This window comes from Eurypyga helias, unplaced genomic scaffold, assembly GCF_000690775.1.
Source record: "Eurypyga helias isolate BGI_N326 unplaced genomic scaffold, ASM69077v1 scaffold21906, whole genome shotgun sequence".
Lineage (NCBI taxonomy): Eukaryota > Metazoa > Chordata > Aves > Eurypygiformes > Eurypygidae > Eurypyga > Eurypyga helias.
Genome location: NW_010254990.1, coordinates 1,470 through 11,813, shown reverse-complemented (window position 1 = coordinate 11,813; position 10,344 = coordinate 1,470). Strand labels below are relative to the sequence as shown.

General features: G+C 55.8%; 1 protein-coding gene across 1 annotated transcript in view; it reads right to left on the bottom strand.

The window, feature by feature from the left end:
* Window positions 1–6,254, bottom strand: part of RBPJL (recombination signal binding protein for immunoglobulin kappa J region-like) — a gene marked incomplete at its 5' end in the record, with an annotated part of 6,774 nt that extends 520 nt beyond the window's left edge. The window contains 10 exons of the mRNA XM_010153196.1: window positions 310–413; window positions 650–805; window positions 1,298–1,438; window positions 1,541–1,650; window positions 2,144–2,281; window positions 2,666–2,840; window positions 3,842–3,957; window positions 4,221–4,291; window positions 5,929–6,083; window positions 6,182–6,254. Coding sequence (XP_010151498.1) covers window positions 310–413; window positions 650–805; window positions 1,298–1,438; window positions 1,541–1,650; window positions 2,144–2,281; window positions 2,666–2,840; window positions 3,842–3,957; window positions 4,221–4,291; window positions 5,929–6,083; window positions 6,182–6,254 — 1,239 coding nt within the window. The remainder of the gene's footprint in view (window positions 1–309; window positions 414–649; window positions 806–1,297; window positions 1,439–1,540; window positions 1,651–2,143; window positions 2,282–2,665; window positions 2,841–3,841; window positions 3,958–4,220; window positions 4,292–5,928; window positions 6,084–6,181) is intronic.
* Between the last annotated feature and the right edge of the window lie 4,090 nt (window positions 6,255–10,344).

Below are 10,344 nucleotides of genomic sequence, written 5' to 3'. Positions count from 1 at the left end.
AGCCAGGGATGGGGCATCCACAGCTTCTCTGGGCAACCTGTTCCAGTGCCTCCCAACCCTCTCCGGGAAGAACTTCCTGATATCTCATTTCCTCTCTCCTCCCCGGACTTGCAGCCAGGGCAGAGAGCAGGCACCGGCCAGGCTCGTCCCTGCCTCTCCTTGCAATGCTTGTCCTTCGTCCAACAGAATGAGCAGTGCAGGTGCCCCTGTCCCCAGTGTCCACAGCCACATTCCTCCCAGAGCTGCCCAGCACAGCCCAAGCCCGGCTGCGGTTCCCTGCCTGCTCCCCGACCCCCTCAGCCACATTACCTGTACATCGTCTCTGCTTCCACGTCTCCGAACCAGACCTTGAGGTGTGTGTGGAAATACTCGCCCTGCACCTCCAGCATGGCCACGTCCCCACCGCCCGTGAGCTGTGACGGGCAGAGGGCACGGCAGTGTGTTACGGGGGGGAATACGGCAGACTCCCTCTCCCGCAGGATGCTCTGCCTGCACATCCCATTCCCACGGCAGCAGTCCACACCCGGGCATTCCCACAGCATCCCAAACTGGGAGACACTGAACAGGGGTGCAGGGGCTCGGGGGCAGGAGGCGTGATGGAGGCAGGTGGCGGAGAGGCGGAGTGGCCCGTGGCCGGCGCTGTGCCTACCTGCAGGGCGGTGATGAGCGGCACGGGGCTGACGGGCTCGCAGATGCAGGCCAGGCTCTCACTGAAGGTGTACTCCACTGTCTCCGTGCCGATGATGGTCCAGCAGGACCCGTCGTTCAGCAGCTCACGGTTCGCTTCCTTCGGGCAGGGAGATGCCTGCGGAGAGTGTCACAGCTCCAAACACAGCAGGGGATGGCAGGGGACCTGGCTTCTTGCCCCAGAGAAGCTGTGGATGCCCCATCCCTGGCTGTCTTCAAGGCCAGGCTGGATGAGGCTTGGAGCAACCTGGTCTAGTGGAAGGTGTCTCTGCCCATGGCAGGGGGTTGGAACTGGATGGTCTTTAAGGTCCCTTCCAACCCAAACCATTCTGTGAGTCTATGATTCAGTTCCAGCCAGGGACTGCTTCACTCACTGGGCAACGGGGATCATAACGCCTTTGCAAAGACCTTGGTGACAATGTCCCCACTGAAGCAGGCAAGGTGGAGACGTGGCTTTGCAGGGATTCTGACCTTAATTTGGATGCAAACCCCCTTTGCTGGAAGACCCCTCCCAGTGACATGTCCCCCAGCCAGCAGCAACATAGAGCAGCTTGGAGAGAGGACAGGGAGCGCCCTGGGGAGTCCTCACCCCCTCTTTGCGCTGCTGTACCTGGAACTGGATCACTTTCTCCGTGGAGAGACACAGGTACATGCGGTCGCTGCCCTGGAACTGGAAGGCGCATTTGTGGAGCTGGGAGATGGGCTCGTCCACGTCCAGCATGGCGTACTGCTTTGTCACCTTCCGGATGATCTGTAGGGCGGCAGCATCGTCCCGGGGACGGTACCGTCGCTCAGAGGCGCAGAGCAGCCCGATCCATGTGCCTGACGTCAATCCGCGGGGATGGGGGCTTACCAGGGGAGGCAGGGCGATGCCGGTGGCTGTGCAGACCAGCTGGACCACGGAGCCGTAGCGGATGTACCCTTCTCGCAGGGGGAACTCGCTCCGGCTGCAGCGCTCATCGGCTTGTCGGGAAGGAGAGAGGCAGAGTCACCACCCCCAGCAGCCAGGGAGCAGGTTAACCTGGGCTGCCTTGACATGCTCCTGGTGCTTTCTTACTGCTTGGAGAGACTGCTGCTCCCTGGGAGCACAGCACGGGAGAGCAGGACTGGGATGTGGTACCTCGCAGGCACACTGCCAGAGGCAGCATGGGCAGGGATGCTCTGGGGTCTGGTCTCTTCCAGGCAAGTTATTTGCTTGGATTTGTGAGCCTCCAGATCAGTACAGCTCTTACTGTCCTGGTCACAACCCATGTGTCCTCAGGGCATGATGCCAACCCTCAAAGCCAGTGGGAAGTGGCTGTTGGCTCCAGAGCCACACCAGGAACACTGGGCAGAGGTGAGGTCTGAGCCAGGTTTCCGCATCCCCAGGCTAATTCCCACCGCTTTTCTCCCCAGGACCCTGTTTTGCAGGAGGGGAGAGCCAGGGCTGGAGGCTGGCAGCCCTGAGGCTCCTTACCCAGGTGGAGGGTGAAGGCTGCCCACTGCCTGGCACTGGCGATGAAGGCTCCCCCCTCCACGGAGAGGTAGCGGGTGCTGACGGTCTGGGAGCGCAGACGGTTGAAGAGGGAGACTTTGGAGCCTGAGGAGATGCAGACTGTGGGGAAAGGTGGCCGGGTTAGCTCCTGCCAGCTCTGTGTGTGGCTTGAACCATGGCTTTGTCAAGGCAAGGGCGGACAAGTCCTGGTTATGGGTGTAACCAGCCTGGCTGGAGCCAGCACCCCCCCCGGCTGCCATTCTCTGCATGCGAGTGCCAGCTCGACTGGGCTCTCCAAAGGTGGACAGCCCGGGAAGTGGGGAGCACATTGGCATCACGGTAGGTGAATCCTTCAGAAAAGAGACATCAATATGCCCAGACACATCCTCTTTTGGAGGAGTCTATGGGCTTTGGGTCCAGCCTGGACCTCTCCGTAGCCAAGCCGTGAGCACTCAGACAGCATCCCACCCTGGGCTCACGCCTGCTTTCCTCCCCCATACGCACGGTCCGTGTTCTTCAGCGACTGCTTCTTCTGTGAGGGCTTGGAGATGACCTTGATCAGCTTGCTGTGGAAGGTGCCGATCTCCTGCCCGTTGCTGAAGAAGAGCTTCAGGACCAGGCGGAAATGCTTGCGCTTGTCCGTGTCCGAGATGTACAGCGCCTTGGCACAGCCGAAGCCCTGCCGAGGGCAGAGAGGGGCTGCCGGCACATCCCGCCCGGCCCCGCCAGCCTTCCTCGCCCTCCTCACCCTCCTCACCACCCCGCAAGGACATAATAGCACCCTTTCAAAGAGCCCCGGGTTCATGTAAAGGGGGAAATGACCAGAGATGTTATTACAGGTGGAATGAAGAGCTGGGGATCAGCAGAGGCTTTATTTACACTTGGGGCAGAGAATTCCTCATGGAAATGAATGTTCAAGTGTGATTTATCCCACAAAACATGAGAAATCGCCCTGGGTTTATGGTTTCCCTGCCGTCCTGGCCGATACGCCGTGCCTCAGCAGCACCACAAGCGCTGCAGACAAAGGCCCTTTTTGTAAGGTTCCTGGCCCCGCTCACACCCGCGCTCTTCGGGGACCCCAGATAATGCTTTTTCTTCTTTTTTTTTTTTTCCCCTATCAAAAGGTGCCAAAGCGCTGTTAAATCTCTTGAACTTTGGGATCGATCAGGGTTTTTTTAACTGTTTATCTGCAAATGGAAGACTGGGCTTTCGTTCAATGATAAGCAGCAGTGCTGCTCATAAGGGAACGTACCGGGGCTGAGGGAGCTGTGCAAATTTTTGGCAGTTTGCCTGCCACGGGGCTGTCGTCCTGAAAAGATGGGCCCGAAGAAAGACAGGGCTCTTTGCAAAGCTGGGGAGCCTGCCCGGCTGCTCAGGCTGCCGCACGTGCCACAGCAGGGCAGCACAGCAGGAGCGGGGAGTGATGGCTGGGAAGGAAGGACCATGCCATCCCAAGGAAGGGGATGATGTGACATCCCAGGGCGTGGGGTGATGCCGGGGACAAGGGCAGCACAGCAGGAGCGGGGAGCGATGGTTGGGAAGGAAGGACCATGCCATCCCGAGGAAGGGGATGATGCGACATCCCAGGGTGTGGGGTGATGCCAGGGATAGCCCAGCTCCTGCATGAACAGGGTCCCCATGGGGTGTCACCGCACGGCCCCGGGGAGCATCAGGCTTTACCTTCGCATCTGGCTGCTCCTCGAAGCTGAGCTTCTGGGTCTCCATCAGGCTGCTGCCCATGCTGTCCAGCCCCATGTACCCGCACACCTGAAAGCCCGTCTCTCCCAGGTCCCTGGCTGGAATAGATGGGGAGAAGCACCCTCCAGCCCCCACACAGGCACAGGCATGGGCTCAGCTCCTCCTGGTGCCATGGGTAGCCCAGGCTCCAGCTCTCCCCAGGTCTGGACTGCAGAGAGCTCAGCCTCGAGGGGCAAACAGGAGTTGGAGGGGCAAAGATAAATGAAACTGGGTCACTCTCCCCTTTGCAGAGGCAGAAGGCAGCTCTCCGGGGCACGGTAAGGGAAGGAGGAGAGGTCCAGGGATGCAGCCCAGTGCTTACCTTTGATCTGCTCCTGTTTCAACTTCCATCCCGGCCCGCACAGGTACACACAAGGTGGGGGGCAGAAAAACCTGCAGAGACAAGAGGACATTTTCTTACCGCACTTCAGCATCCAGAAAAGCTGCTCGGGGGGTGATGGAATGCTGGGCTGAGAGCAGAGACGTTTTCCAGGGCTCACCAGCACCAGCAGCAACCCTGGGAGGTTCGTGGTGCTGCAGCCAAGGGGCTTGGCTGGGGGCACGGGCAGGCCTGGCTGGGAGAATCGGGCTCTGCCCTGCACCAGCTGCCTCTGGCCACAGCATCCGGCCCCAGCCCGGGTGGCTGCCACATCTGTCACTGCTGCTGGTGGCCACCAGCCCATTGGCCCTGGCGTGGCCCTGGGAGGGGAGGACGGGGTGCCCTGCCCCAAGCTGAGGGGGGATCAAGCCCCCTGCCTCTGCTCGCCTGCCATGTGGGAGCTTCAGCAGGTTGGGAACAGAGTTTGCATTCACAGCAAGATTCAGAGCCCAACACAAATAAATCTATAGCCAGGGGTTTAGAAACCTATTTTCCTGTGTTTTATTTAGGTTTCCACTGTCTTTGCACTTGTGTGAATGGTGCAAATTCATCCTCTATTGATACTGGGTAAAGCATTAGCAGAGAAAACACCAGTGCAAGGGGCTGGATATTTCAGAGCCCTAAAGTCCCGGGTGTGGGTTTATTTACACAAGTCATGCACAGCACGGGCCCCTGACTCCCACTGCGAAGAAAAATGGCACCAGCACCTTTAAACTTCAACCTGGGACCTCTGTCCTGGTTTTCTCTCCCTCTTCAGATCTGGCATCTGATTTTCACACTCATCCCTTGCTCGGGGTCTGAAGCAGGGGAAAGAGGCTGTCCTAAAGGTTCGGCGATACCAGGGCCTCCCTCCTGGCTGGGAGACCCAGTCCCAAAATAAAACCTTTACCCGTAGACAAGCAGCCCCTGGCAGGAAACTGGATGCGCTGAGAACTTTGTAGGCAGAGCCAGCCCAGCCTAGAGCTGTCTCCTGGGGTCGCTGGGGTCTGGCTGGGTTACACCTTAGAGGTAGAGCTCGTCACCACATAGCTGCTCCACGCTCCGTAATAACAGAGGATTATTTGTATCACAGGGATTAATGGAGGATTAATTATATCACAGTGCCACAGTCTGACGTCACTTGCCAGAAGTAGCAATTTTGGAGAATGAAGCCAAAACCTCAAGGTGTTTTTGCAGCGTGGGAAGGATTTTCAAAAATAGCAGCTTTGTGGAGATGGTGGGCATTGATGGGAACGCCCCAGTCCCTCCTGGGGCTGCTCAGATTTTGAGGGGAGATTTCCAGAACACTTAAAACGCTAACCTTTCCTCTTCTTTGTCTTTGTAATTTCATTCTTGGGGGGTAAGATTTGAATGGTGTCCTTCCTTCTCTTACTTCATCTTTCTGGTCTCCAGTACTTCCCGGAAGGAACCTAACCACTAGGAATGTCTAACTGGGATGGATGCTGGTGGGGTCAATATCCTTCGTGTGTCATTCAGTTCATGAGACTAAACAATGGGTTTGGATGCAAAGAGGTCACGAGTTGATGGAGAGAGGATATGTTAAATCATTTGCTCCACCAGCCTCAATCAGAGAAATCTAGCGAGGCTGAAATCGAGCTTTAGGGACCTGGGTTTGGAAGCGGTTATTGGAGAAGCTGGAGCAATCCCCTACCTTTTTTCGTTGCCGTACGACTTCTGTGCGACTTTGGCGTGCAGTATCAGCACCGTCTGGTCTGCCGGCAGCTGCAGGTACCTCCGCACGCCGTCTCGAAGCAGGTTGGTTTGGTACGGGTTGGATCTAGAAGGCAGCAGCCCCCGGCACGGGACCTGGGTTTGGAAGCGGTTATTGGAGAAGCTGGAGCAATCCCCTACCTTTTTTCGTTGCCGTACGACTTCTGTGCGACTTTGGCGTGCAGTATCAGCACCGTCTGGTCTGCCGGCAGCTGCAGGTACCTCCGCACGCCGTCTCGAAGCAGGTTGGTTTGGTACGGGTTGGATCTAGAAGGCAGCAGCCCCCGGCACCTGTAACACCCGAAATGGGCTCCTCACCCTTCCCTCCCCTCCTTTCCCTCCCAGCCCTACACCCATCCGGGAGTCAAGAGCTCCCTTCGTGTCCAGCCTGATGAAGTGGGGAAGGTGGAAAGCCCTTCCCATCAGAAACCACTGGAGCTCAGAGAGCATCTCCGCTGCTGCAGCGCCAGGGTTGCCATTGAAAAATATAAAGTTTGGATAACTGAATAACTGCTCCAACATTTTTCAATCAAACACATACAGAGCACTAAGTTCATAGCTCTGAAATGCGCATTTCTAGGACTTCCAGTCCCGCACGGTGCTCTGATTGATTTTTCATTTGCTTTTCCACCTGATGGGCTTGTTGCTGCATGGCTTTTTGGTGCTTTGGGAAACGGTGCTGTGGAGCTGCGAGTGTGCCGGGGGTGCTGTCATGCAAGGTGGAGCTTTTCCTTGGCTGCTGCAAGGGCTGTTGGGTGAAAATAGCTGCATTTTTCTCTGAGACCTAAGAAGTGGGTGGATTTGCTCATTCTTTCTGCTCTATTAACTAGAAGGAGTTCCCATACACCCAGCGTTTAACTCTGCTAACTTAGTAGGATGGGCGTTAACCGGCTGGAGAGAGGATGAGGGGGGGTCCAAGCCCAAGGTGCCCTGCTCTGCCACCTGGGACACGTGTGCTGGAACTGGGGGATGAGAGGGGGAGGAGTTATGGGGTGACTCCTGGGGAGACCTTCTGTGGTGCTGGGTTGCTTCCAGGGGAGGTGAGATCACCCATCTGATGATCACCAGCTCCTGCCCTACAGAAAGCACCTAAACCCCGAGTACCTTTGGCTGGATAAGAGGAAAGCAGAGGAGAGGGAAGGAGTGCTGCCTGGGCAGGAGCCCCTCCCTGACACATCTGCCAGTGTTTGGGATCAGGCAGGTGGGCACACTCATGAAATTGCTCCTTTCAAGGGGACCCAGCCTGGCTGGTTATGAAAAGGGATTGACTTAAGCCTGATCTTGCTTCTTCCTGCACTGAGCTCCCTTGCCTTGCTGAAAAGGGGTGTTCATGTCTGCTGGTATTTGGACAACAGCCCCATGTTTCTGCTCTGCATGCCCAGGGGATGTTTTTGGACCCACCTGGATGAGCATCAGACCCAAACCAGATCCAGCATCCTCAGGAAAGAGAAAGCTATATGGAAACTGGCTTCAGGCTCTGACCCGTGACCCTCCCAAGGCTGCTGGGGGCCACTCGTGACCTCACCACACAGCGATGGTCTCACAACGGAGACAAACAGCAGTGGCCAGAGAAGGCTGCGAAGCCCCAGCTACTGCTGCAAACACATCGCTGAGTCACTGGGAGAAAGTGGGAAGTCTTGCAAGAGTTGTGCAGTGGAGCATCCTCATTAAAAACAGCCTCTCTTCCTCTTAAATGAAGAACAATGGAGGGCATGAATGACCAGATGTGTGAAGAGGGGTGAATCCGGTCTTGCCAAGCAGCCCAAGGCAGGACCAGGCTATGCTGAGCTCTTGCTGGGCTCAGAGGCTGGAGCAGGCTCCCAGGGGGAGAAGCAGAAGCAGTTAGCCCAAGCAGCCTTTTAGAAGAGTTCACCTGCCAATTCTGTTCTTCCCAGCGTGACACGTGTATTTTAAACAGGCCGTGCCCTTTACACCTTCTAGGACCCATGTACAATTCACTTTAAATATATATATCTCTTCACTTCCGTCTTTCTCACACTGTGGATGGAGCTGAGGCTCTCCTGTTTGAATGTGGACAACAAACACATCTCCCAGACAAGCAAATATTTACCCAGCATCTCTTCTGGGTAGTCCCAGGGGAGCTGACACTTTGCACTCCACAGATTTTCCCATCACTGCTCTGTTCAGTTATTAGATGGGCAATATAATCTCCTGCCCTCCTTCTTTATCCTGGATGTCTTAGCCGGATCACCAGCAAGTGTCAACCAACAGAGCTCTGCCAAAATCAGAGTTACAGCTGGTGCCAGCGTCACCCACAGCTCTGTGTCTGGGGAAGGAGTGTTTTATGGCCACAGCAAGCCTGTTCCTGACTGCAGAGCATGCGCTGCACCCGAGCTCCAGTATCCCACCAGTGCCCGCTCCAGGGTGGTTTGCTTAGACTCGCTGAAAAGCTTCACTCCAGCCTTCCTATCTGCTGACTGGTTGATACCTTTGCACAGCCAAAGAGATCCCGTAAGAAAGGTATTTAATCTTTTTCCATAATGGCAATCTGCAGCTGTCTCACTCCTCTGCTGCCAAGCAAGAGTGTGATTTCAGCTTTGATCCACCTTTGCTATTTTTCCCTTCAGCTAAAAGCACCATTTGGGAATATCTCTGCAAAAGTCCCTTTTTTTTTTTTTTTACAGAATCTTCTTTTTTTTTTACAGAAATATTGGTTGTGATCAGGATAAATGTAGAAATGGATGGAGGAAAAGGCTGTCCATTGGCCTGACCCTGGATATTCTTTCACACTAATGCAACACAGTGAAAAATGCGTACTGAGCCTTGCTGGCTCCACGCAGTAGCATTTTGCCCTCAATTTTGCACAGAGCAGGGGAGAACTGAGCTGGGTGTGTGAATTTTCAGTGCAAGATGAGGAGCGTAGTTTTGGGTCCTTGCTCATGTTTCAGTTGCGGGGAGACGTGCTCCATCCCTGTTAGTGTCACCCACCAGTACCAACATGGTCACCAGTGCCCACCCACCGTAGGTCATGGTCTGCCTGGGAACCACGGACCCCAGGGAGCTGCTGGGCTGGGCGCTGCTGGAGGGAGCCTCTTCCATTGAGCCATGGGCAGAGTAAGGAAGAGCCTGGTACCGAAGCCAGGCAGCGGCAGGGAGTGTTCAGGAGCAAAATGCCAAAAGCTGTGGGTTAAGACATGTGCTGACAGCATGGCCAGCAGCAACGCCTGCTCTGCAAAGCCTCCCACGGCACCGGCTCGGGGCAGGGCCAGGCTTGTGCAGGTATCACTGCTCCCTGCCATCCATCTGTAATACCAGAGGCACGTGGGTGACTGCCCGGAGCTTACTAAAGAGCCTTCTGCAATAATTATCCCCATGCTATTTGCTGCCTTAAGTGGGAACGTGCATGCCAAAGGCAGGTAAACAGAACGTAGCTCTTCAGATGCAATGTCTAGCTGGAGGAACAACTACCTAGAAACTTGGTTTTGTTTTCCTTGCCTGTTCTCTGCGGCCATTCCCTTCCAAATTTTGGGGCTAAATTGTTTCAGCGACGCCTTTCTGAACAGTGCTCACCATTCTGCCCACCGAGGTGACCACCCAGCATCCATCATCTGGTTTACATTTACCTTCAGAGAGTCAAAGGACTATTGCTAAAGCAGCTCAATATACCCACTTGGCTCCTTCTGGCACCTACAGCCTCCTCGGGCTTACAGGGAATTATTCACTCCCTCTGACATTTATTATATTAAATTATTAAAATGCTTCGGTTGTAGTGCTGTGTTAGTTCAGTGTCGTGTTAGCGGCACCGCACGCGCTGGGCTCTCAGAGCTCATGCTAAAAGCCTCCTTTTCAGAGCCTGGGGTCTCAGCTGGGACCCGACGGCGCTCGCACACAGTTAGGCATTATGTGCAAGCCAGGGGGGGAGCAAGGGGGGAGCCACCGCCTTTCTCCTGCGCTGATTTTTGTGAGTCTTTCCCGCTCCCTGCTCAGCCTGGTATCGCTTACTGCTGAGGCTCTTCCCGTGCTTTAGGTCAGGATGTGCCTCGGGATGTTGGGGTGGCTCTGTCCTGGTGTCGGACATGGGAGACACCCAGGGAACCCGTGGGTGTTTGCACACCCTCTTCCACGGGAAGCGAAGCAGAAAAGGAGGAGTGCCCTGTGGCTTTTTCACAGGGGACACACAGCTGGACCATCACGCAGGGAGCCCAGGCTCGGGTAGGGTCAGACCCTGCAGTCACATCGCTGATTTTAGGAGGGTTGATTGAACACCGCAGCTGAAACTCAGCCCTCGCCTTCCCAGCAGCGAGCGTGGGGGCATCACTCAGTGCCTGGTCCTGCCTCCAGCTGGGAAAAGCATTTTCTTGCTCCTTGGTCCCAATAGGACCAAGCAGGAGCATCG